Raw genomic sequence first — 27,863 nt, forward strand, 5'->3', positions numbered from 1 at the left:
CATAGCTGGATATAAATATTTATTTGACTTATAGGTTGCTCCTCTGGGTGGCTAAGAACAGTCAAAGGGTCCAGATTTATATAAATTAAAACAATGAAATCATAAATATATAAAAACTGAATTCTGTTAAAAATTGCTCTGCTTTTTCTCACTAAGTCAAACTCTCAAGGCTAGATGATGGTAGTGGTGATGCAGGGGAGGTAGTCAAGTGGGGAAAGAAATGCATATAATTGTTTCTATGTACACTGTATTGGCCTCAACCATATGCCTAGTGGAAAGGTGCCCTTATGCAGGCCCTTTGGAGCCGTAGCAGCTTCAAAAGGCCCCTACTCTCTGCTGGCAGCTCATTTCACCAGGCCAAGAGCATTTCTTTGGGGTCAGGAACCACGAGCAAGTTAGAGTTTGATTATCATAGATCTCTTTGGGGGGACAGAAGTTAAATAAATAAAGTCTTACACTGCTGTGGTGCATATTACAAACCAGTGTTACAAATTATTAAGTGGGACTCTGGAGAGGCAGCATATACAATTCCTAAATAAATAAATGAATTACTGAGAGACTGCATGTAAGGTACTTTGATGTGTGCAGAAGATTTCAGGTTCAGTCTTTGGCATAACCACTTAAATGGATTAGGTAGGAGGGAATGTGAATGTCCTTGACCTGGCATCTTAAGGAGGCACTGTCAGTCATATTGGACTCTGCTAGACTCAGGCAGCTTCCTGTGTTCAAGTTGGCTCAGTTCAGCCATCATGTGAAATTATGGTTTTCTTGAACTATGGTTAGTTTGTGAAACCAGGATTCAGCTTACGATCACTCATACTCTGGTTTACCTTGACAAATGTTGGCTTCCTCACCTTTTCCCCATTCACCTGATTAGCTTCCAAACACTGATGAGATTTGGCTAGCCTGGGCTATCCAGATCATCCTTACACAACTATAGTTAAGACTAACTAAACCAATTTCAGATCTTGGTTTTAGATCCTGGTTGACAGGACCTAATTAATTATAATGGAGTTGCCTCCATTCAAGCAATCAAGTGAACCATAACCATGATAATATCTTGGTTACAGTGTCTAAGATTTCTTGTACTGTTAGGATCAGCTAGAAGAAGAGTTGATTTTTATACCCTTCTTTTGTCTACCCTAATGAGTCTCAAAACACCTTACAATCACCTTTCCTTCCTCAACCACAGCAAGTCAGTCTCCCCAGCATTGTTCCCTTGTTGCATCTTTACCATTCATCAGATTCTCTGACCTCAGTTCAGCTTCTGCTAACATTTTGACATCTCACAAAGCCCTCAGCTTTTGTGCTGTGCTCATCATTCCTTGGCTTACCTACTCTGTTGCTGTCATTGAGTCTTTTTGAGTTTCTTGTCTCATCTAAAGGTTGCTCAATATCTCCCAGGCTGCCTTGTTTCCATATTTTTCTGCTTACAACCTAGTCCATCCTACTGTGGTCAAATGGATTTAATCAGTATGTATGGTAAATAAAGCCACGTGTGGTCAGAAGCAGCAGTAGGACCATTCCAGCTCATGTTCTGCTCCAGCCCCAAATACCATTACGTGCATTTGCTCAATAACCTGTTTAGATAAGGAAAAGCTGCTTCTGTTGGGGTTGTTTGAAGAAGCAGAGAAACAGCAGGAACAATTAACCCTTCCTTGCTCCAACACCCCCACCCCCCACCCCCAATGACTTTTCCCCAACATGATTTCAAATGCAGCAGTGCAAGCTGATTTGGTGCTGATTTGGAGCAAGGAAACAGGAGAGAAGGGAAGCAGCATTCCCCTTCCCTTGCTTTTCTGCCCTGATTACCTTTCACTGGACAGAGTTCTTTTCTTCTTATGAAAGATGCCAAAGGTGGATTGAATGGTGGTGGGTTGCAAGTCCTTCATGGCCAGGAACTGGCAAGCCTGAAGAATCATCACTCCATTAATGAACCTGTGGGCCCAACTCCTTTCCCTCTAGTCCTTCTATATTGAGGTAGTTTCCTAGTCGGGGTATTCCACGTGTGTGTGTGTGTTACTATTCATTCACTATGACTCTTTGGAATCATCTTTAACAAGGGGTTAGAACTGCCCCTTCCCCCTCTGTTTTTAGAATAAGATGTAAGTCTCTATAATTCTGGAAGGCTTTTTGGAGATTTTACTGCTGTGTGATATGGATTATGGTTTTATTCTTCTTATATACATATTGAAATACATTTTCCTTTGGATTCCCTACTATTTTTGGGGGGAGAGGAAATGTGGCCAACCTTTTAAGTAATAAAAAGGTAAAAGGTAAAGGTATCCCCTGTGCAAGCACCGAGTCATGTCTGACCCTTGGGGTGACGCCCTCTAGCGTTTTCATGGCAGACTCAATACGGGGTGGTTTGCCAGTGCCTTCCCCAGTCATTACCGTTTACCCCCCAGCAAGCTGGGTACTCATTTTACCGACCTCGGAAGGATGGATGGCTGAGTCAACCTTGAGCCGGCTGCTGGGATTGAACCCCCAGCCTCATGGGCAAAGCTTTCAGACAGCTGCCTTACCACTCTGCGCCACAAGAGGCTCTAATTTTAAGTAATAAAGCAGGCTAAAGCTTCTGCAGAGCCACTTTAGCGCATCCTATGTGTTGTGTGGATCAGTGCAACCCAGATTTGCCTAGATGATAGGAGTGGAATTGTACCAGGCTACTCTGGGGACAAGGAAGTGAGGGGAAATGGTATAGAAAGACTGAACAAAGGTTACCTCTTTAAAATCTAGTTTAAGAGTTGCAGAACTGAAAAGCTTTCTACTTACAGTGTTCAGGGTAATCCGGTACTGTTGAAGGGATGTTTATGGTGCAGTAGCAGTGAGTCAAAATCATAAAGTTTGTGAGCAACATTTACAACAAACTAAAGGCTTAGACAGGCGTTACACAAGTGCATGAAGACATTTTATTACTTGGAGTTCTTCCCCAGTTTCTAATTGATCTATTTCTGGCACTTACTCGATCAATTTTAACCCGGGGAAGAACTCTATTTCTAGCATTCACAAGATGATCTATTCTACAATTCACAATTTTTCCTCCTTCAGATTCAAATGTCAACATCTCTTCTAGGTAGTACAGGAGAAAATTCACTCCATCCTGTGTCAATCCATTTTATTTATTGGTTTATATATTAGACACCTTTCTGTCTTGTGAAATTCAAGGTGGCTTAACATGTAGTTAAAACAACAACTATAAAAAATATACATAAACCACAATCTAAAATCACATCACATGACTGTTAATAATTTTAAAAAACCCCAAACAATCAAATACTGTTTTAAATAAAACTGTCTTCAACTGCTGTACAACCCAAAAGGGATTTTTATAGCACATCCTGCTCCATTTCTTTCACTGTCTTATTTCCCTCGTCTCCAGAGATACTGAAAAGGACTGGGAATTTTTTAATTAGTTTCATTAATGATGTTTAAATTTTTTTGCAAAAAAAGAGTTAAATGAATACTGTACATATAAGTACTGGTGTGAATTTAAACGTTTCCCTGCTTAGAGTTGCGGCAGTAGTGATTGTGGTATTCAAAAGGGACCGACAGGTAGAAATCTCTCATGACATTTTCAGTTTTACTGAAAGGAAGTGAGAAAAGGACAGTGAACTTGACAAGACTTCCCCCCTCATGTTCCCTTAGATCAGTGGTCCCCAACCTTTTTATCACCGGGGACCAGTCAACGCTTACTGAGGCCCGGGGGGGGGTAATCTTTTGCCGAGGGACGTCACCGCCGCCGCCTGAGCCCCTACTCCATTTGCTTTCCCGCCGGCGCCCCTGACTTCCTGCTGCGCCCCTGGGGGGGGGGCGCTGCCAGCAGCAGCCGCTCAGTGCCACGCTGAGGGGGAGCCCCAGCCATGGCGACTGCTGGAGAGCACCAAAAGTTATCTGGCAGCAGAGTGGCAGGACAGCCCCCGAGGCAGCAGCCAGGGAGGAGGAGCCGCAACCTGGTACCAACTGATCCATGGACCGGTACCGGTCTCCGGACCGGGGATTAGGGACCACTGCCTTAGATGATCCTCATTCTGAAGTGTGCACTATTCCATGTAAAATGTGATATGTGGAAGGTGGTCATATTTATGCTTTCACAAGTTACATGCATGCACACTTGGGAGCATAAACCCACAGAAAGGTTAAAATGTGATTGTAAATCCATATTCATGCATACCGTAGATGCCAACCAACCTCATACAAGTGTGTGTTTCAAAGTCACAGTTCTGTCTTTCATACAAACATGCTGACAACAGGAGAAGGGTTCAGAAACACTCCAGGGACAGTCTGTTTTAGATTTTAAAATGCAACTGTGTGACAATAAAGGCTGAAATCATGGTCCGTGGATTGTTAGATGATTGCTCTGTAGGTCATTTATTTCTGAAAGAAAAAAGACAGTTAAAACCCTCAGTTGCTGAAGCAGATTTACAAAACAGTACACAGGTTTGAATATATGACACATTAGCATGTTTATTAAGAAAACATCAAGAAATCAAGAAAACAAAGATCATGGCATCCGGCCCTCTCAATTCCTGGCAAATAGAAGGGGAAGAAATGGAGATAGTGACAGATTTTATTTTCCTGGGCTCCAAGATCACTGCAGATGGGGACTGCAGCAAAGAAATTAAAAGACGCTTGCTCCTGGGGAGGAAAGCTATGGCAAATCTAGACAGCATCCTAAAAAGCAGAGACATCACCCTGCCAACAAAAGTGCGTTTAGTCAGGGCTATGGTCTTCCCAGTTGCAATGTATGGTGCGAAAGTTGGACCATAAGGAAGGCAGAGCGTCAAAGAATTGAGGCTTTTGAACTCTGGTGCTGGAGAAGACTCTTGCGAGTCCCTTGGACTGCAAGGCGAACAAACCGGTCAGTCCTAGAGGAGATCAGCCCTGACTGCTCTTTAGAAGGCCAGATCCTGAAGATGAAACTCAAATACTTTGGCCACCTCATGAGAAGGAAGGGCTCCCTGGAGAAGAGCCTAATGCTGGGAGCGATCGAGGGCAAAAGAAGAAGGGGACGACAGAGAATGAGGTGGCTGGATGGAGTCACTGAAGCAGTCGGTGCAAACTTAAATGGACTCCAGGGAATGGTAGAGGACAGGAAGGCCTGGAGGATCATTGTCCATGGGGTCGCGATGGGTCGGACACGACTTTGCAAATAACAACAATAACAAGCATGTTTATTTGCGCAGGTGTTACTTTTGAGAAATGGCTATAGCATGGTCAGGAAGGGCGGGTTATAAAAATAAAGATTTATTTATTTATGGTCAGGAGATCTGATATTTGGCCTAGTTCCAGAAGGGTTACCGGCTCTGGGTTGGGAAATACCTGGAGATTTTGAGGGCAGAGCCAGGAGTGGGCGGGATTTGGGCAAAGAGGGATCTCAGTCTAATGCTATGGAGTCCATCTTCCAAATTTTCTCCAGAGAAATTGATCTTTTTAGTCCGGAGATGAGCTAATTCCAGGGGATCCCCAGGTCCCACCTGGAACTGGCATCCCTAAATTCCAAAGATTATGCAACAGCCCTATAAGGATTTTTTAAATTATTTTTCTTGCATAGGAAATGAAAGAAAGACAACTGCAGTCACGGGAATAGGGAAGAAAATGGCAGAAAGAAGATGTGGAATAAGTCCCACTTCCAAACTAACTCTGCCTTTTAGGATTGACTTGTAAAAGAACTCTATACTATTTTTCTCCTCCCCAACCAAGCTATGAGGTGGTCTAAATAAAAATACAGGAGAAGTCAGCAAAAAAAAAATGAATCTGTGTTATTCCTCATGAAAGCTGGTGCTCCAGCTTTTAGAAAAATGAAGCACGTAAGCACTGCAGAGAGCAAGTGTCTGCATCTGTCATATATTTATTTATTTAGATTTCTAAATATAGTGCAGCTCGCTGTGCGGAGAGGGTAATTTTCTGAATGTCACTCATTGCAAACATCCGAAACAGTTGCAGGATACTTGGGTACCATATTCAACAGTTCACTGAGGAATTAAGGAGCCAAAGAACTGAGCAGAAAATTAAAAAACAAAGAAATGATAGAGCATTTCATCTTCACCTTCATTTTTTAAATGGAAGTTACTAATTATTCAATTTCTGTCCAATGTTTATTGCTGTGATTAAAGATGATCTGTGATGTGTTTGTGTGTGTAAACTTTATCCTTATTCTTCATGGTAATATTGATTCGTAATACAGTTCTGTCATTTATTAAAGTGACTTTGCAGAAATACGAAATGAGTGAACACTGACACCTTGTGGAGGACTGCACTAGGAGGAATAAATTAAGAGATGAACTACAGAAAGCCTTTTTGAACTAAGTTCCATGTACAGTTTCCTATGTTTTATGTAAACTGTCCTGAACCTCAGGAGAGGGTGGTATATAAATACAAAAAATAAAATAAAATAAATAATGTATTTTAAGGAATGAACACCCCATGTTTACGAGTATAGATCCTTTTTCAGCCACCCTTTTCACCTTCCGTGTTTCTGAAGTGCAAGACACATGGAAGAAGTCATGAAGTACAAAAAAGTGCAGCATCTAGAAAGACTTCTAATATGTATGTTTTACACAGGAGGAGGAGGAGGGGGAGAAGGAAAGAAGGAGAAGAAGAAGACTTGGTTCTTATATGCCGCTTTTCTCTACCATAAGGAGTCTCAAAGCAGCTTACAGTCGCCTTCCCTTTCCTTTCCCCACAACAGACACCCTGTGAGGCTGAGAGAGCCCTGATATTACTGCTCGGTCAGAATAACTTTATCAGCGTCCTGGTGAGCCCAAGGTTACCCAGCTGGCTGCATGTAGGGGACTGCAGAATCAAACCCGGGTTGCTAGATTAGAAGTCCACTACACCAAACTGGCTAGAGGAAGAAACGATGAGGGCAAAAGCCTCTGAGAGTTTATGGAATACCCAATGAGATTTTACAGTGCATTGTAAATCCCCCCTCCCCATTATTCTTGGCTACTCAGTGTATGGTAGTAGTAACAACAACAACAAGTGCCATCAAATCACCATGATTCATGAAGGCTCAGGACACAGCTGCCCTTCTTCTGGAATTATAACTGATCTCCGGCAACATAGATCAGTTCACCTGGAGAAAATGGTCACTTTGGAAAGTGGACTCTAAAACATTATACCCTATTGAAGTCCTTCTCTTCCCAAACCCCACCCTCCTCATGCTCCATCCACAGGTATTTTCTAACCCTGATCTGTCAACCTTACTGCAAGGCTACAGGGTTCTCAAGGCAAGAGATCAGAAGTAGTTGCCATTGTCTTCCTTCACATAGCAACCCTAAAATTGCTTGGTGTTCTCCCACCCAAGTATTAACTGTGGCTGGCCCTGCTTAGCTTCTAGACTCTGATGAGATTGGGCTAGTCTGGGCTATTAGACCTCTGTGGTATTTAATCAATACTCAAAATAGTAATGTTTCCTAGCATAATTCTGGTTCTACTTATGTTGTTTCTACTTCCTTGATAGAGCCTGCACTAATGGAGCAGTAAGTTTGTATCCACGGTGATTGGCATTCCACTCTGATATATAAAACACATTTGTTGATGTATTATCAATGTAGTACACTCACAAAAAGAGGTGAGCTCTGTGTGCCTCATGGATAAGATTATTCACAACCTTGAAGAAAAATCAGATATTCAGACTCTATCTGGTTCAATTTTACATACCAGCAACTTTACATGTTAAATTACAGGCAATCCTATGCTGGTTTCTAAACACGTTGTTCCTAATAGTCAAGGAATCCTTAGTCTTGTTGAGCTTGCTGGTATGTTTGAAATTTTGAAACACCATCACAAAATGGCAGCCATGGAATGCTGAAGTCATTCACAAAACGTTGGGAGGTTGCAAGCATCCTTTAATGATGGAGACAGCTAAATTTGAATGGGTGCTCCCTGAAGATGTAAAGGTGATCCTTCCTGGGCTTTCCTGAAGCACCTCCTGCTCTAACAAAGCAGAAGAAGGGCAGGACTGATTTCTTTGCTTCAGGGAAGGGATGCTTTGTCAATGGAGCACTAGACACTAGGGAACCCATCAGCAGACACCATGACCCCTATGGGGCCACATTGGGGATCACTGCAACAGTCATTACTTGTGGCATCTTCCTTCAGTGCAGATATTCGTTTGTGAAAAAGAGAACTCAGCACAAGGGTTTTCTTTTAGCCAGACACATGTAGCTGCTTGTTTCCAATTGGGCTTTAAAACCAGAGCCGGCTTCTAATCTGGCAAGCTGGGTTTGATAAACCACTCCTCCACATGCAGCCAGCTGGATGAACTTGGGCATTCACAATTCTCTTAGGCCCATTATGCACAGCCGCCGAAACGGCGATTTCGGGTCACATGGAAAACGCAGAGGGGGAAGATGCGACGCATACCGGTTATGTACGGGGCGGGGCGCGACGGCGGCAAAACCCAGAGTAACCGATTATGCACGCGGCGATCCGGGCGCCGCTTCTGGTTGCGCCCCGGTCACCCGGAAGCTGCGCTTTCTTCCGCGTTTCACTGACGCGGCTTTTTCGGCGGCATGCACCGAAGCTGCGGCCAGTTGCAGCCGGCTCCGTGCGTTATCGGTGATTTTAGTCGCCGCCATTCCACCCCGAATGTGCGCTAAAACCCCCGTGCATAATGGGTCCTAGTGCTGTTCTCTCAGCCCCACCTCACAAGGGAGAGGAAGGGGATTGTAAGCCACTTTGAAACTCCTATGAGTAGTGAAAAGCAGGGTATAAAAAACAACTGCTATAATTACATGCAATCTTGACTGTGAAGTCCGATCTATTAGGATAGCACACATAGCTTTCTTCCCATTTCACCCTCACAGCAGCCCTGTGAGAAAAGATGGGCAGAGAAAGAGAAAATTCCTGAAGGAGGGGAGAAAGGGCAGTGAGAGGCTTGTTGTGGATATTACCATAAATCTAAATCCTAAAGTAAGCTAAACTAACCAGAAATAAGCAATCTGAAGCATCATCATCGGGATAGGATAAAAACCAGAACGGTCCGGCTTTTACCCTGTCCCTGACCTGAATGGTCCAGACTAGTGGTCATAGTCGGCAACTAAGAAGGTGCACAGATGCTATGAAGGGAATGGAAAACTAACTCCGAATATTGCTTCCCTTGTAAACCCTACGGCGTGCACAACAGATATAACTCTTGCAACGGGGTGGATACAACAGTGATACAACAGATTTAACTCTTGCAATGGGGCGGGGCTACAAGCTTTTTAGGGACTGCAGGTGGTGGTGGGGAGGGTTTTGATCCCAGCTCCTGCACCAGGAGTCCGCCTCCGCCAGGGGGCTGCCTTGGAGCGGCCGCAATGAGAAGCCCAGCTCTTCTCCTCTACGCTCTCGACTCCTCCGGCGGCTGCACGAGGAGGCCGCCTCTATCCGGGGCGGCGAGCCTTGCCTTGCCTTGCGGAGGACGGAGTCGGCCTCCCTCGCTTCGCCGTCCTCTCCCGCCTCAATGCGCCTGCGCGAGTCCTAGGAGTCCTTGGGAGTGTGGCCCTGGACGGCGGGCGGAGAGGCAGGAATCGCGGCCGCAGCCTGGAGGCGGTCTGGGCCGGGCAAGATGCAGAACTGGGGCCGCCTCTGCTGCGCTCTCGGCCAGGTGCGGGCGAGTAGGGCGGGCGGGATGCGGCGCTGGAGCCCCTGGGGCCCGATGTAGGACGCGGGGGCGCCTCCGGTGTCGTGCTTGTGGGCCCCGCTCCGACCTTTACGGGGCTGGGAGGATCCTTGGCCCAACTGAGTTGCTGTGGCCCTTCCTGCTCTCGCTCACCGGCGTGCGTGGCATGCCTTCCTATGAGGAGGCGCAGTCGCGGCCCATTGTCTGGTCGGATTCCTGTGGCTTTAACGGCAGGCAGCAGTTCGACAGGTGGGGCTGTCTTCCTGTTGGGAACTCTGCCTGTCACGCACAGTAATGCCAGGATACGATTGGAGTCCCAAATGAGCGAAAATTGAGTGGTATTTTAAAGGTTAATAAGGTTGCATTTCAACAGAAGCTTTTCTGGAGTGCTCCTTTGGATGCAGTGTGGTGGATTCTGCTGGCAGACCTTATATGGAGGATTTCTCCTTCCCTAATATCTGTTAAGTTGCATATGATAAAATCACAAAGCCTATGCAAGAAGAAAATTTGGTTATTAGACTCAGGCTTTGTGCTGTGCCAGACTGTAACTCTAATGGGGCAGCCTTTCTAGCTTGTTGCAGGCAAACTGAATAGGACTTCAGTGAGTCTTTACTCCAGCAGAAGTTTTCATGGAGCCCACTTTTTGGGATGCCAGGCATGCATCCTTATTATGCAGTTTGAAACTGCAGAACTGGTATGGGTTGAGAGATTTCAACCCTGCCTCCCACCCCAGTTGTTACTTGGGATTTCTGTTTCATTGCAACAGTCAGGTGCCTTAGCAAAAACTGGGTTTCCTCACCCATTACAAGTGTCAATTCATGAACAGTCTCTATATTTTTTCTTGACTAGGCATGTCCAGAGCTACTTGGAATCTGTCAACCTCTGTTTCATTTGGTTGCATTTTGCTATATGCTGAAATTGTACCTAAGACCACATTCAGATCAAATAGTGTAATCCTAAACAGAGTTATGCCTTTTTCAGCCTGCTGACTTCTGAGGGGTTTATAAGACTGTGTAACTATTTTGGATCATACTGTAAGCGTCAAACTGAAGTAAGTCATAGCTTATGGACTGATCTGCTTACAGACTCTGCTATGCCTGTTGACAATTTTAAAAGTATCAAATTCCTATTCCTAGTAGCACTGTGAACTTTACTGGCTAGAAGTAACTTAAATTCTTTGAGCATGGAAACTTTGCCAGCCTCTGTCTTTTGAAACCCATCAGCTAGAGTTGTTTTGCCTGTGAGGTAGGGGCTTTATAAATGATCTCTAAGGGTATTGCTATTCCTGTAAGTGTTTATCTAGATCACATGTCCCCAGCATTTTAAAATCACTTTTAAATGTTTGTAGACTCTGAAATAGTATCTCCTACCATACCTTTAGCATAATACTTCTCTTCCGGGAGAACTGAAATTTGTCTTTTTGTTTTTATCATTAGAGAAGTCATTTTAACCGCATCCATGGCTTACAAGGGATTTCTGCAGTCCCGTTAAGGACTTACGCTGATCAAGGTAAATGTTATTTAACAGTAAATTACTTGTGAACTCAAAAAAATGAGTATGTGTTTAAGTTATTTTGTTCATAGCCCCACAATTCCTATCTCTAAAATATTTTGCTGGATAATATACAAAAGCATCTATTCTGCTTTATAGAATCTGTGAAGTCCAGAAGTGGCTTCTCAAGCTACCTTGTCTTTTAGAATGCAAGTACTTTTAGAAAATATGTATCCTGTGAGTTGGCCAAGAAGAATGCATCCATGCTAATGCAGTTTCTTTTCCTTTGAAAAGAAACATTCAGGAGTCTAATCCTTTCTAATACAGCACTAAGCAGAATTACTTCAGTGGATTTAAAAGGGCTTTTCTCTGTTTGCCCTGAGACTGCTGTGAAAACTCCAGCGGATCCAAAATGCAACAGAACATATCCTAAGAGAGGACGAGTGGAGGGCACACGTGACACCAGTGCTAGCTTAGTTGCATTGGCTCCAGATTGGAGACTGGATCAGGTTCAAGGTTTTGCTACTAACCTTCAAAGCCCTAAATGATTTGGGTCCGGTGTATCTACAGGGCTGCCTTTTCCATTACATCCCCGAAAGAGCGTTAAGATCAGCTTAGGATCCCTGGCCCAAAGAAGGTGAAATTGACCCTGGCCAGGACCAGGGCATTTTTTAGCCTTGCCCTCAGCCTGGTGGTACACTGTCCAAAGAGAACAGGGCCCTGCAGGGTCTGTAAGAGCTGTTCCACCAGGCATACGGTTAGAGTCCAGAGAGACCCTCAAGAAGTGCTGGCCCTGCTGCCAGGAACTGAGGAAGTTCTGCTTCATGAACTCTGACCACCAACTTGACCTGTTAATGTGCTTGGGAGTAATTGAGACAACTGTTTTAATGATTTTATTTTGATTGTATACCATTGCGTTGTTGCCCCCCCTGGGCTCAGTAGGGAGGACGGGTAAAAAAATAATTTGATTATTTATTTAGAATTAGTGTAGGATTCTACTTGTGTATATTTTTGAAATAATAGTTGGACTGCTGCATATTTTTCTGTTACTGCATTATCTGTGCATTGCACGTGTGTGTGTCATGAACATTTCCACCCAAAGGCTAAATGATCCATTATTAAAAATATTTCTCCAGCAAAAGTTGATAGTCGGACGTCAGTATTACAGGCAAATAAATAAAGAGCAGCCCAGCATTAAATGTAAATCATGGTTCATTAAATCAGAAGGAGAGTTAGTGCAATATACCATGCTGAAGTATCTGCAACAAGCTTTCCTCTTTTTCTTAAATGCTGGTAAGACTTTTGAGCAACTTAAAATTAATTGAATGCTTATTGTTATCCTGTGTTATCTAAGGCAGGGGTCGTCAACCCCTGGTCTGCGGCCCGGTACCGATCCGCAAAGGCCTCAGTACCGGACCGCCGGCAGCTGCGCCTGCCTCTAACCCCCCCCCCCCCAGCGAGAAGCTCACCAGGCCCCAAAGTGGCCTCTTCGCTCACAGCCCGGCTAGCTTCTTGCTGTGAGGGGGGGAGGGGTAAGCGCGGCCTCCGGCATGCCAGCAGACACAAACGTGTATGCACGGAGCTGCCGTGCATGCATGTTAGCGCCACCTGCTGGTGAACACACGTATGTGCAGTGCCTGGGCCAGCAGCTCTTCCCCACCCCTGGAGGTGGCCCTCAACCGGAAAAAGGTTGGGGACCGTTAATCTAAGTCATGGTTGCCCCCATGTCAGTGGGTCCCTGTTGTATCTTTTTGCTTTTATTTTTACATTATTCTATGGATTCAACTCAGAAAGCACAGTTTTAAAAACTGTCAAGAAATGTTGACTCACCTTCTGTCTAGATTTCCCCCCTTGATTTAATTAGAAGTAAACTAAGCTTTGTTCCTTCTTTCACTTAAAGGCTAGGTTGCATTATGTTTTTCTTAATGTTTAAATATATGTGTGAAATAAAGTTATATTTGTAGAAACCAATTATGCAACTTATTTTCCAATATCTTGAAAAATATTGTACCTGTTTTTTCTGATAGTTGATGCTGACGTTACGGTCGTTGGATCTGGTCCTGGGGGTTATGTTGCTGCTATAAAGGCTGCTCAGCTTGGCTTTAAGGTGAGGAAGTATGTAAGCATCTGCTAGTCCAGATAATCTTGCAAAAAGTTCTTGTAAAGGCAAAATATTTCTTAGAGCATGACTATCTGTATTTTGAAAATTCTAATTACATTGAATACAATGCAGAAATCTTTGCATCAACTGGGAAGGAAAATTGCTTTCTTGTGCATTTTAAAGCTGTGTGTGAATAAATGGATTGCTTGGCTAAATGCATTTCATATCTGGAAGAAAGGCACTACAGATTAGTCAACTGACTAATTTTGGTTTTTCTAATTTTATCATGTGATGATGTAGTTTGCATTACTTTTCAGGTCATAATGCCTGTGAAGGGGGCTGTCATCTATTATCTCAACAAGGGAGTCTGATGTTGTTTCTCTGTTCTGGCAAAATTATTTCCATCTTGACTATTCAGAGGATCTGTCATTTGCTTTTAAATAGACATGTCCCGCATTTAGCCATAATTGCAGTATTTTGTTTTTAGCATCAATTGTAAAAACTTGCTTTGTGATAGCACATGGAAATGGCTACCCAGCAAGTAAAACATTCACAATTACAAGATTATTGCAGAAATACTAAAGACCTGTTTGATCTTCAGGTTGAAGATTATGAACAAAACTATCTGAAATTTTGTAATAATGGCTTTCCTTTTCAATTCTAGACTGTTTGTGTGGAGAAAAATGAGACGTTAGGTGGAACATGTTTGAATGTTGGGTGTATACCTTCCAAGGTGAGTTCTAGTCTCATGTTATTCAGGGTCTTCACTGAATACAGGTTGAAAGTATAAAAAATTAATATCTCTGTATATGCCCCCAAAAGAGTCCTATGCTCCACCGGCCGATGGTCTGTCCGGAGGAAGGGGCCAATCGGCACCCTTCCTCATCCCGGACAGAGCCCGCCCTAACTCATCCCCCTAAGCCCTTACGGCTTTATTTAGTCCGCGGCGCCCGCAGCGCCGCGGGCTGTGTTAAGATGTTAAACAGTTACTTGTTATTATCAGTTAATAGTATTATAAATAATTATATGTAATGTTCTCTGTATAGGTTCTTCAGTTCCATGTAAACTGCCCTGAGCCTTCGGGGAGGGCGGTATATAAATGTGAAAATAAATAAATAAATAAATAAATAAATATGTACTACTGGGACTATTTGATATATGGTAAAGAACAAAGCAAAACTTGGTTACATCAACATGAGTTGTGGAACAAGAAACTATTAAAATCTGATTTTTGAATCAGATTATGCCCTCTTTTTTATAAAACAAGAAGCACGATTTCAACTTTAATGGTTGTTGATTTCAGAATCTGGTGGAGAATGCAGTGAGTTTCAAGCAGGCCTTTTGCTGGCCTTTTTATAATGTTGAGCAAAGCTGTCCAATGGGCAGCCCAGATCTAATAGCTTCTGCCATTCACCATGCGTCTATTTACACCCTGATCTATGTGGATTCCTGGCATTCCACAAACAGCCTAGGGTTGGATAGTATAGATCTAGGTGTACTTCTGAAAAGTTCATGTGGGTTTTCAACCTGTCTCCTTCAGTCTTTTTATTTTGATAACCTTCATTTACAATAGGCGGTTAAGGAAGGATTAATTGCTGGCCAGGGAGAAGGAAACTGAATTTTAGACATCTAATCACTGTAGTAGTCCAGTGCTGCTAACTAGAAGGGGAAGATGAAGAAGGCAAGAATTGTTTTTAGTATCTAGAAATTTAATTTGTGAAGCTTCTTGAATTGGGGTAATGTACCTTTGTATACAGTGTGCATAGGACATAGGAACATGCATGAAACACTGATGGCTGGTGCACACATATGCATACTTTTGGTTATTGTCATGACTGGCAGCTGAATGTAAACTGGCTCCATTAGAAAGGAATTAGTTGATGAAAGAAAGAACTTTGATATTAATCTGTGATGGCCTTATTCACACATGTAAGTATTGCAGACATCAAGTGATCAATACATGTATCTCAAGCGATATTGGTAGCTAAGCCAAATTACTGCATTCTGGTCTTATAACTAGTACCCATGTTAAATACATGAATGTTGGCTGTGTAGATTGTGTTTAACTCTTTTGTTTGTTTTGATGGTAGGCCTTACTGAACAATTCACACCTCTATCATTTGGCCCATGGCAAAGATTTTGCTAGTAGAGGCATTGAAAGTAAGTATGCAGTGTATCTCTTGGTATGTCAGCAAAATGTTTGTTGTAGTAGAGGATCAACTGATGCTACCTTTAACAATCATTGTAAAACTCTGTAGGCAGAAGGCGAAAAAAAATCACATTATTTAAAAATAGAAAAATATTAAATACTAGTTTCAAAGCCCCTTTATAAAAAGGGGTTTTGAAAGGCAGGGAACCCCCAGCAGCCGCGCCTGACTGCTGGGGGTTCCCTCGGGCGCCTCTCGCAGCGTCAGACCGGCAGGGAGGGAACCCCCAGCAGCCGTGCTTCGCGCGACTGCTGGGGGTTCCCTCGGGCAGCGGTCTGACGCTGCGAGAGGCGCTTCGCGCCTCTCGCCGCGTTAGTCCGGGAGCAACTGCGAGCCGCGCTGCGCGCGGCTCGCAGTTGCTCAGGCTGGGAATCGGAGGGACCAATCGGCAGGCGCTTCGCGCCTGCCGATTGGTCCCTCCGATTGTCTGTCTTGAGGAAGGGTCCAACCCGGACCCTTCCTCATCACGGACAAAGCCCACCTCTAGGGGGCTTAACGAATTATTTAGTCCGTGGCGCCCGTGGCGCCACGGGCTGTTTAAAGATTATTTAATTTAAGTGCTTAAATATATATAAAAGTACCATCCAGACTTCTAGTTAGGATTCTTCTCACAAGGCTTGGTGTCTTTGCAGAGATGAGGCTGGTAGAGATTAGAAATGGGGCTTTTTCACAGTGACACCTTCAGCAGTGGCATTTTACTTAAGGTTTTAACTAGGGAGGTGATCTTGCAATTGGTTTTACAATCTGCTTCTATTGGACCATTGTGAAAATAGGTGATGTTGCCAAATGTGTTGCGCTTGTAGGCTTTTATGTGTGGTTGTGCATCTTTATCAGTTCGTCTTTAATTTTAGTGATTTCCCCCCCTCCTCTTACGGTTGTGAGCTGCCTCAAACAAGCCTCTGGAGAGGCATACAGATAATTTAAATAAGTGTTTGTTAATTATCCTAGGATATTTGGTCAGGATATTTGGAATGGTGGGGGCAGGTGATTCCTTTCTGAGAAGCAGGCTAGAACACTGTGTGTGCTCCTTTTATTATTTTTCTGTCAATAAAGAGCTGGAGACTGAGGCTTGGATCGAGAGAACTATGTCAGGTGTGTCCTGTGCAGCAGAACTTTGGTTTTGCTTTAGTCTCTTGAGTTCTTTGGAAACCTCTTGTTGATTGGGGATCCCATAGAACAGTATGTGATGGACCTTGCTTATAGGAAATGCAGTATCTTGAGTAAGGAATTAAGTTGGTGATTTAAACCTAAGTTTTTACACAAAATGATGTACCTAGCTGGGGCTTCTTTATATTATTTTAACTTTTTAAAAATAACTTGCACTTATGACAGCTGTTATCTTTAAGTATTATTTTTATTGAGTTATTTTGTAAATGTCTATGGCTGATCTAAGACTGTAACAGTAAAACTGTAAATATAAATGTGAGACCATTGACCATGCTGGGAAAAGACACAAGCTGAATATTCGGGTAAATCTGTGACTTTACCGTGTTCACACAGAGATGAAGCACTTTAAAATCTCTCTAAAATATCTGTGTTAAAAAGGAATTCATTTCTGTTCCTTGCAATAATTGCGGCTTTATTTTGAGGTTTTGTCCTGTGTGGTATTCAAAGGTATATCTATGAAGAGCACTGTAGATTCAAAAGACTGATTGCTGTAAACCAGGGGTAGTCAAACTGCGGCCCTCCAGATGTCCATGGACTACAATTCCCAGGAGCCCCTGCCAGCATTCGCTGGCAGGTTCTCCTGGGAATTGTAGTCCATGGACATCTGGAGGGCCGCAGTTTGACTACCCCTGATGTAAACTATGGGATAGCTTAAGTTAGTAAGAATGATTTGGATCAATGGTTCCCAAACTGTGGAATGGGGTCTTGTGGGGTGCTGTGGAGTTACGGCAAGGGGTCTGTGAATCCATATGCTCACTAAGTATTGTTATTTTGATCTTTTGGGTCATATAACAATTGTCACGTGAGAGGTCCTCAGAATTGTTTAATGTTAAAATGAGTCATACTCAAAAAGGTTGCAAACCTCTGAATTAGACATCTTGCTGTGGTTCATGACCAAACTTTGACGTGCACTTTAGTGCTTTGTGTTCAAAACTACAAAGCCCCACACTCATCTGCATATCCCATTTATAGTTACAGGACTCCGATTGAATTTAGAGAAGATGATGGAACAGAAGAGCGGTGCAGTGAAGGCTTTAACAGGCGGAATTGCTCATTTGTTCAAACAGAATAAGGTATGTCTGGCCTCTGCACTACAACGGCTTGTCGGTTTGTTTAATGGTGATAAGAAATAATGGAAATAGATTCTCTTTGTCCTCTAACGTTTTACTTATTTCAGCGGTAGTTCTGTGTGTGGTTTTCCCCTTCATTTAAACGGCTAATGAGGCTGCCAGGATTCCAACTCCCAGGATTGCCATTAAGCATGCAGGGACCCTGATGGTGATGTTGAATAAACAAGCAGGGCTAAACTGATGGCCAGTGCTCTGAGAGAGTGACAGGAAACTGGTCCCTTTTGCTGTCTCTTGTCAATTCAAACAATAGTTCCAGCTGAGGCCCAGGGAGGAAATCGTGACTAGCTCTGTTTCTGGTGGAAGGCTGTCATCCCCATGCTTTCTTCACGTTTACAAAAAACAAATAGCTTCAATGGAAACTTATTTACCAGTGAAGGAAATTTCTGTTTGGTGACTGGAAGTAGTCTTAAAGATAGCTTCCTTTTAAGATAAGCCGCAGTGGTGCTATAGTTGATATACATTTGGGGTAACCATAAAATATTTCTCAGTTCATTTTCTTTAAGTGGAATAAATCTCTTTTCTTTTGGGAAGGTGACACATGTGTCCGGTTTTGGAAAAATAACAGGGAAAAATCAGGTCACAGCAACTAAAGATGACGGCAGCACTCAGGTTATTAATACAAAGAATATTCTTATCGCTACAGGCTCAGAAGTAACACCTTTCCCTGGAGTTACGGTATGCCTTGACTTTGCATATTTTCTAGCAGTGATCTGCTGTCTGTTGATCAACTGAATTTTTGCCATGCTTTTCAGTTTAAAAGACCTTTGTTCCCAAAGCTGCTTACAGCACTTAAAAGCTATTAATTGAAAATAAATTCAATGGGGTCTTGATACAGGAATGAGGGACTGTCTCTTGTGCTGGCTTTTCTTATGGCTGAGGGGTGCTCTCAGCCAGCACCAGACACAGCCAATGGATGTTTTCAGATATGTGTTGTATGGTAGTTATGCAAAATGCCACTTATTTAATTAATATGTTGTTCTGTAAATGATTATTATATGAAGGACATAATTTTGTCTCTTCCTTCCATTTATTTAGATTGACGAGGACACAGTTGTCTCATCTACTGGTGCATTATCTTTAAAACAAGTCCCTGAAAAAATGGTGGTCATTGGTGCAGGAGTCATTGGTGTGGAACTAGTGAGTAACATGTCTCACTCTTAAAATTTTCCTGCATCTATAATCATCGTGACATGTTAGTGGCTTACTGGGGTTGTTCTCATGGCCCTAGGGCTACCAGGAGACTCAGAACACCACACAGAACTGCTGTTTTGCATTATGTTCCCAGAATGGTCACATGTGACCCAGTGAATGCTTCCACAGGGCAGGTATTTAGCAGGGATTCTGAAGGACAGGAACGTTTTTGGTAATAACATTTTCTCTGTCCCATTCGGAACTCTACGCGGCGTGTGGCTCCCAACCATTTCAAGTGATGCTTCTTTAAATGAAATGGCTTTTGTGCTTGGGCTAGGATAAAGCAGGGCAGCTTGTGAAAGTAGCCAGGATTGAAGGAACAGCATATGATATCCCTTGGGAAGGCATCAAGGGAGGAATAGTGGCTGTTGAAACAACGTTGGTGAACGCAGAAGAGAGATGTCAACAGACTGAGGCTGGTGAGGAGAAGAAAGGCCAGCAGCAGGAGGTTCTATAGGGAAGCAAAAGGGAAGAGAATGTAGCAGCTCTGGGAGGTGGAGTGGAAAGGGAAAAGAGCCCAGGGGAGGTGTAGTACATGCACAGGCTCAATCAATATATATGCAGCACTTAGCAATTTTTAGCCATTCCGGGGAGATTGGTTGCAGTGCATAACTCTGTTGAAGGATTCTGCAGCAATAGTAATTTTCAAAAAATGTTAGAACATCTTTACTGGCAGACAATACAAGGGAAGTAAAGGAGAGAATTATGTAGTGATTGAAGTCTGATTTTCAGAAAGCTTTCAAGGCTTCTTGTTTCTGGATATACTTCCAGTGGACCTCCTCATGTCAGGCTTAAGGTTTTGGTTATCACCTTTAAAGGCCACACACGGTCTGGGTCCAGCATACCTGAGGGATCACCCCTCCACCTACGCCCCTCAATGAGCCTTGTGCTGTACCACCTCCAACTTCCTGGTGGTCCCTGGCCCCAAGGAAGCCCGCATGACCATGAGCTTCTACCATGAGCTTCTACCTCATCACCTTGCCAACATAGGAATTTGGGGGACAGCCCTTCAATGGCTGATCTCTTTCCTCCAAGGTTGCAGAATTCCAGATCAGGCTTAAGGTCTTGGTAATTACCTTCAAGGCCATACGCAGTCTGGGCCCAGTGTACCTTAAAGATCGCCTCTCTGCCTATGCCCCTCAAAGAGCTCTGTGCGTCGCCACCTCCAACTGGCAAGTGAACCCTGGTCCCAAGGAAGTCTGTTTGACCTCAACCAGGGCAAGAGCTTTCTCCATCCTGGCCCCCACTGGTGGAACAAGCTCCCAGAGGAGATCAGGGCCCTGACGGAATTTGAACGGTTCCGCAGGGCCTGCAAAAGGGAGCTCCTCCACCAGGCATTTTGTTGAGGTCAACCTAAACCACCGCTTCCCTTTGGCTCCCATGCCTCCCTCCTACAACGACTACTACAAATTTACCCAACCCACTGGGCCTCAGTATGAGTTGAACTGATGCTCTTTGCAGTTTCCACTGTTCTTTAATGTTATTAAAGTTGTTATTATGTTAATGTTATTGTTGCTATCACCTTGTTATTACTATAAATTGAGTTACCTGCATTGTTTCTTGTAAACCGCTCTGAGCCTTCGGGGAGGGCAGTATATAAATAAAATAAAGACAGAAGAAGATACTATCCCCCCACCCATTTTTGAGGAATTATTTTGGGGCTGTATTGCCTTGATGAAAAAATGTAAATAACGGCTACAGAGTGGAGAGTCTTTCTTGCATCTTGTTTTGTGTCTTGTGTGCAAAAACACAGCTGATCTGTTAGCTTGCTATTGGATTTCAATACTTAAGAACTTGTTACCGGAGCATATAGACATTCTGTAGACAGTAATTTCCATTAGTAATTGCCACCCTATTTGAAAATTCCTGTTATGATTCTGTTTATCTTTGGTGGGCATTGCTGTTAATGGATAAATGTATGGGCAAAGCAATATATAAGTACAAAGTTCCTATTTTCCTTCTTCCTGAGATTTCTGCTTCTTAATCTTGCCTTGTATTGACCATAGGGCTCAGTGTGGCAGCGTCTAGGTGCTGATGTAACAGCTGTGGAGTTCCTTGGCCATGTTGGTGGTTTGGGCATTGATATGGAGATCTCGAAGAACTTTCAACGAATCTTACAGAAACAAGGGCTTAAATTCAAACTCAATACTAAAGTTACCGGTGCAACCAAGAAACCAGATGGAAAGATAGATGTTTCGTAAGTACTGAGCATGACAGTGTTGGACTTGTGGTGATTGGTGATTCTCCTGTAAAAACAGAGACAAGCCAGCAATCAGAATTGGCGCTAGAAATATGCCAGAGGTCTAGTATTATGACACCTGGTATATCTATGGCTGATTTTGCTGCGGCCTTCCTCCAACCTTAAACACAGGAAGTGAATAAGAGGCTCCTTGGCCATCTTTGGAGAAAACAGTGAGTAACATCAGATGACTCACACTGACTGAAGTCAACAGGATGCTTACAGCAGTGAGACCAACCATGTGCCCACTAGACCCTTGCCCATTATGGCTAATAAAAATTCCAGACATAAGAATAAGGAGCCCCCCTCCAGGAGATAATCAACCTCTCCCTCAGAACGGAAGAATTCACGGAAGGGATAAAAGAGGCAGTGGGTCACCTGCTGCTGAAAAAAAATCTCTGGACCTGCGAGAGCTCGACAATTACCGACCCATTTTGCACCTAGAGTTCCTGGGGAAAAATGGTGGAAAGGGCTGTTGCGGACCAATACATCATCTTCCTTGCTCCTTTCCCACTACTTAATTTTCCTTCACTGTTATCACTGCACCCTCAGCTGTCACTCTTAGCTGCCACTCTTAGCTACCACTGTCAGCTGTAGAATTCCATTTGAATCCTCTGTCACTCAAGGTTCTCATACAGGGTTAAAGCATTAACCATTTACGGTCTGTTACAACCACGTATTTTGTGCTATTATTACCCTTTAGAACTGAAGCTGAAGGTGACCATACAGATCTACAGACCATACAGACTAATTGACTCAGTATCATTAGAAGTTGGGGGTATGTGTGGTGGAGATGGTTATGCACTCCTTTAATCTAGAAGCCTCACACATCTGAGGTACATTTGAATGTGGCACAGATCACAGATGGAAGTAGAAGAAGAAGAAGAAGAAGAGTTGGTTCTTATATGCCGCTTTTCCCTACCCGAAGGAGGCTCAAAGCGGCTTACAGTCGCCTTCCCATTCCTCTCCCCACAACAGACACCCTGTGGGGTGGGTGAGGCTGAGAGAGCGCTGATATCACTGCCCGGTCAGAACAATTTTATCAGTGCCGTGGCGAGCCCAAGGTCACCCAGCTGGTTGCATGTGGGGGAGCGCAGAATCGAACCCAGCATGCCAGATTAGAAGTCCGCACTCCTAACCACTACACCAAACTGGTGTAGTATAATACTGTGCTGCATGCTCAAAATAGGATGGAACCTGTGTAAAAGAGTATATAAGATATTGTGGGTTTTGTGATGAAGCACAGTAATATATTTTGTTTAACTACTGTTCATGCTGGCCCTCACTCTTATGCATTGGTGTTAACAGGAAAACTACAGTAACAAGAGTATTAAAAAATCTCCGACTAGTATTTCTTAACACTACAATGGCTAATAACTTCCTATCAGATCTGCCATTTGATTTTCATGCTATTATTCCATATCCATTAGAAGAAGGAAGTAATTAGGGTTCAGAGATACGTGATGTGTTAGCAGTATGTGGCATCTCTGTTTCCTAGGACTTTATTTCTTCTGTTGTTCCTCAGGATTGAAGCTGCTGCTGGAGGCAAAGCAGAAGTGATCACTTGTGATGTCCTCCTAGTGTGTATTGGACGGCGGCCTTTCACTAAGAACCTTGGCCTGGAAGATGTGGGTATTGAACTAGATAACAGGGGCAGAATCCCAATCAACAACAGATTCCAGACCAAAATTCCCAAGTAAGTGAAATAATAGGAGGGGCTTGGTAGATTACTTTTGGCTTATATTTCATGTATAATTCAGAAGTTGGGAGTTTGAATTAGTCTCTCACCTTCGTGGAAGTAAAAAACCAGCCCCATTCAGCTCCATGCTGCCACAAAGCGCTGTGGAGCCAAACAGGGCATTTTCTGTCCCTACCGGGACACCGTAAATGCTGGAGTCAGGTCTGGGAGGCCCGACTTGTCCCTGTGTGCATGGGCCGGGCCCAACATGGCAACCAAGGGTGCCTGCAATGAAAAAACATCCATGTTCCCTTGCTGTGAGGCACCGAAGGCTCTAAAGTGGGCCAGGGCTGGGAGAGGGTCAGGCCAGCACCGATGTCATATGTAAGTGGAGATTAGCCCCTCTGTCATGTGAGTACTGACCTGGCCTTGTCCCCCCCATGTGGAATCGGTCCTGGAGCGTTAAAGTCTAAATGAAGGTTACAAATATCAAAGTTTAGTATTTCCAGGATACTGATTTTTGTTTATTTAGTCTGTTCCAGCCTTGCATTCATGTCCCTAGAGCTCTCTGGGCTTATTTTCCTGTACTTAAGCAGCAGTGTAGTAGCACCTTTAAGACCAACAAAGATTTATTTTATTTTATTGTGCTACTTCAGGCCAACACGGCTACCCTTTTGAATCTTTTGAATCAAGCAGCAGTATTTAACCTGGTTTCATTTGCCTGGCAGCATCTATGCTATTGGTGATGTAGTGGCTGGACCGATGCTTGCTCACAAAGCTGAAGATGAAGGGATTCTGTGTGTTGAGGGAATTGCTGGAGGTGCTGTTCACATTGACTACAACTGTGTGCCATCGGTAATTTACACGCACCCTGAGGTTGCTTGGGTCGGCAAATCAGAAGAACAGCTGAAAGAGGAGGTACTGTGCCTGCTTCCTTTCACTCACAGTGCAGTTGTGGGGATAAATAGAAGTTCTTACTGTAGAGAAAATGTATGCAACTTATACTTGGCTTGCAAGCTTTTGTTTTTGTTCATAAATCTTGACTGTAGAGTTTTGTACTGAGTAGCAGTTCTCTGTGATTTGGGGTATGACAGGGGACTTGCTTAAAGATCCAAACTGCCTTTTACAGAACAGGCAGGGCAAAGTGAGACTTCAATCAGGCCTATTGTCAGAGTTGGAGCCTTTGGCAAGGAAGGCAAGATGCAAAGAACTGAGCCACAGGTGTGGGAGATTCTGCAATCCTAACCCAAGTGCCCTTTTGTCACTTAAACTGAACTTCAGCCATTTCTTTAAGGGGTTTTGGCAGATCTGCTTACTCCCATATCTAGTCTGATACACTGCAGCATAGATACATATTTAGGCAACAACTCAAGACTGTGTATACGCATATGCATGCAAGCATCCCTACGTATCTTTATATACACATGCACTCATATGCATAGCTGCCTCCTAGAGAAGAATAGAGTCCAATCCTTGGGTTTTCTGTGTGCGAGGTAGTTTTTGGAATGCAGGTGCCAGCTCCATTCTGAAGCGTCACATCTCATAGACAGAAGGTTTACCATCTCAGCAAGAACTAAGCTTTGGCTTTGGTGTCCGCTAAAGGAAAACCTCTGGCTGCATAAACTAATTTTTCCAGATGCAAACTGACAATCATTTATCATAATTCTTTATTGGCATTGTTTTAGGGGACAGAGTACAAGGTTGGAAAATTTCCGTTTGCTGCGAACAGCAGAGCCAAGACCAATGCAGACACAGATGGCTTGGTCAAGATACTGAGTCACAAATCTACAGACAGGATGCTGGGAGCCCATATTCTAGGCGCAGTGAGTATGGGATGAGAATCACAATACCTGGATTGGCATAAAAGGATGAGACCTGTTTCAGCTGCTGTAGAATTTTGAGATCTTTAGTGTCTGGGGCAGGGGATGTCAAACTGCGGCCCTCCAGATGTCCATGGGCTACAATTCCTATGAGCCCCTGCTGTGAATGCTGGCAGGGGCTCATGGGAATTGTAGTCCATGGACATCTGGAGAGCCGCAGTTTTGACTACCCCTGGTCTGGGGTTTAACTACATAGCACGGAGCTGTGTGTTCCTGGGCCCTCAGCCTTGGTTAGCCATTGTCAAAATTTGAAATAGTTTTATGTGCCTGAGACGCAGCTTGTAAGGCTTTCTCTACTGTGGCCAGCTCCATTTCCTTTTCCATTTTTCTTGGCTGTTCTCTGTATTCTTCTAGCATTTGCAAGGAAAGTGCTTAATTTTATTTTTAAAAAATCCATCCCATATTTTATGGGCAGCTCAAAATAAAAAATCTTTCTGGGGCATTTGAATGTTTTGCATGGAAGAGGATTTTAGTTCCTGATCTGGGGTGCCCCACCATGCCCTTTTGCTGTTGAATAGTATAGGGTAGGGTGCTTGGTATAATTACGTATTGGGAGTGTTTCTTCCCCTTTATCCTCAGTGTTCTGTGCTGGCAGAACCATGGCATTGACTAACAAGGTGGTAACTTACAACGGGAATTAAGCAGTACATCTAAGAAGCTGTCATGAACTTCATAGTTAATGCGAACTGGCCCCCAGGTGGGAGGCAAATCCCAGCAACCATGGGGCTTCCCAGCAGAGGCTTTCACATCACAGTCTAATGTCAGACTCTGAGGTCCAGTAATATAATCCAAATGTAAGGCCAGAGGGAGGCCAAGGTCATTCTAAGACTCTAGGGTCAAAGCACTTGTTGCTTAGGCAGGGTCCAAAAGCAGTCCCAAGGTTCAGGCAGTGAGGTTTCATGAATCAGTCTCAGGCCAGGCAACTCAGATTGATCCCACATTGGCTGAAATCTCATTGCAGCCTTATTATACAGGGCGTTTCCTGGCAGGTGAGGCTGGGCCCATGTCAGGCTTCTCTCCACAAACTCTGTCACCTCCCTTACTTATGAGGAGTAGTGGGGATCCTCAACCTGCAATGACTACTCAAATTAGGCCAGGTTAGTTATCACCAGTGGTCAGAAACCTTTTGTTTGTGATTAATGAAAGCAGAGTAAATTATGTAGTGTTAGTTAATTTGGTTAGATCAGCTGCTTAAATTTAAAAGATCCCTCTGATTAATCGAAGAGATTTAAAAATATTTCTTAGTACACTTAATACATTGTAAAAGAGGCATTCATCCCCCTCCCTTGCTGTCCTAGAGGGCATGGTGACTGTTGCAGCATGATCTGAAGACGTTTTAAAAAATGTTTTATTCATATTGAAATTTAATAATCATGTCAAAAGCCAGAATATGTTGGTTAAGGTTTCTTTAATCTGGTTAATCTTAAATATTTGCGAAATAAGTGTGTTTAAATTTGCATAGTTGATACAGGTATGAAAAGGTTTTCTTGTCATTGTAGTTTAATTTTCTAAAGCAAGCATTACTCTGTTGATATCTCTATGCTGTTTTTCATCCTGGGTGTTCTTTGTTTTGTGTGCTTTTCTGTTTCTAGGGTGCTGGAGAGATGGTAAATGAAGCTGCTCTTGCAATGGAATACGGAGCCTCATGTGAAGATGTAGCTAGAGTCTGCCATGCCCATCCGGTAAGTGGGTAGAGTGTTTATTGTTTTGTGGATTAGTTAAGGATCCAGCTTTATGGCTGCTGTGGCTCTTATCAGTCCTTTCTTCTGTCATTTTCCCCCCAACAGACTGTATCTGAAGCCTTCAGGGAAGCCAATCTAGCAGCATCGTTCGGCAAGGCTATCAACTTCTAAAAGGAAAGGAAACCCCCAATGTACAAAGCACATTTTTTGTGGAACGTCAAGTCTTTTGAATACTTCTAGAACGGAATTAAGTGAACTTTTTGTTTAAAACATGGCATATTTAAACAAATGAGAGGTTGGAAAATAATTTCACCCCACAGCTTTGCATACAACATGTTTATTAGTTTGTACATAATAAGTTCTGCAGAGGGCAGATTAAAGGCAAAGGTGGTGGGCCTCTGAAAGGTTCCATCCTGTATTTGGGAAAAATATACTGGCTGATACTCTCCAGTGGTGTTGCTCTGTCATTGCTAAGGAGCTGGTACTTAAGCTGGCACTTTAAAGTATGCTGCTGTCAACTTTGCACAGTGCATTTGTAGCTTCAAAACTTCTTGAGCCTGCAGGCACCTTTGGAATTCTGAAGCAAGGTGGTTGCAGCCAAAAAATTGTGACCATATAGTGGCTCCTGTGAGTCAGAGACAGTCACAAAATGTATGCCTTATCTCATATTGTAGTGAAGCAACATTTTGAAAATCTGCACAGCCAGTTAAAAGCTTTACTGGGAAAAAGACCCATCTGGCCTTGCCCATTTTCGGAGCACCAGAAAAAAGTGCTGGTGAGTGCGATGGTGCCCAGGGGCATCACATTGGGGAGTCCCCATAGTGAAAGGAACAGAGATTTCATCACGTCATAACGTTTTTGCTACCTTGAAGTAAATCTAGGATCATGCTGTATCAGAGAGGACTTCTGTGACTTATAAAACTGATTTGGCTGTATGAATAGCCATGTGTATCTCTGCATTTTTTTCATATTGAAAAACCCTCAGGTTTAATATAATTGTGCAAAATAAAATCTAGTCTTGGAGAAGCAAAACATGAGTTGGAAAACAGTTGGGAAGAACCCCTTGTCTTGTTCAGTTTCATTTGTGAAACTTCCCAGCTTCATTTTAAAAAATCCTAAATTATTAGCAAGAATTGCCAGTGATTAAGTGGTGTCACTAGGAGGGCTTAGTATGCTAGACAAAGGTGAGAATTGTATTTTCTTTCCTGCAAGCTACATTGGCAATATAACTTTCATGGTGCCTTATTTATCTTCTGTCATGCTGGCAGTGCTGGTGCTTGGACTTGTAAGCTCCCAGCTTCTTTATTTGACATTCTGTTTCCTTATTCCTGTGTGGTTTGAACCAGAAAAGTAGGAAGTGGCTGAATCACAAGGAATACAAATCTTCAGTGAGAAATGAATTAGTTTTATATGAGCCTAAAATACCCATTCCTAGGGGAGGCTACCTGCTTTACTGCTCCTTGAACTTTGCCATCTTCAAGTCTACT

The 27,863-nt window shown here is 43.4% G+C and overlaps 1 protein-coding gene across 1 annotated transcript; it reads left to right on the plus strand.

The window, feature by feature from the left end:
* Nucleotides 1-9,328: 9,328 nt before the first annotated feature.
* On the plus strand, nt 9,329-27,317 carry DLD (dihydrolipoamide dehydrogenase). Its single transcript, XM_077338189.1, has 14 exons — nt 9,329-9,595; nt 11,047-11,119; nt 13,129-13,208; nt 13,867-13,935; nt 15,293-15,362; nt 17,549-17,649; nt 18,238-18,381; nt 18,742-18,843; nt 20,904-21,094; nt 22,662-22,832; nt 23,543-23,732; nt 24,500-24,637; nt 26,287-26,376; nt 26,482-27,317. Exons 1-14 carry the CDS (start codon nt 9,557-9,559, stop codon nt 26,545-26,547), a joined length of 1,524 nt encoding a protein of 507 aa, XP_077194304.1. The 5' UTR covers nt 9,329-9,556; the 3' UTR covers nt 26,548-27,317.
* Nucleotides 27,318-27,863: the final 546 nt, after the last annotated feature.

The sequence above is a fragment of the Paroedura picta genome, chromosome 5 (genome assembly GCF_049243985.1).
Source record: "Paroedura picta isolate Pp20150507F chromosome 5, Ppicta_v3.0, whole genome shotgun sequence".
NCBI lineage: Eukaryota > Metazoa > Chordata > Lepidosauria > Squamata > Gekkonidae > Paroedura > Paroedura picta.

What these genes read in the sequence shown, in the direction of transcription:
- DLD (XM_077338189.1), top strand. Translation starts at nt 9,557, where the DNA reads ATGCAGAACTGGGGCCGCCTCTGCTGCGCTCTCGGCCAG. An exon ending in TTGGGTGTATACCTTCCAAG is followed by an intron (nt 13,936 to 15,292) that starts GTGAGTTCTAGT and finishes TTTTGATGGTAG; the next exon opens with GCCTTACTGAACAATTCACA. An exon ending in GAGTCTGCCATGCCCATCCG is followed by an intron (nt 26,377 to 26,481) that starts GTAAGTGGGTAG and finishes TCCCCCCAACAG; the next exon opens with ACTGTATCTGAAGCCTTCAG.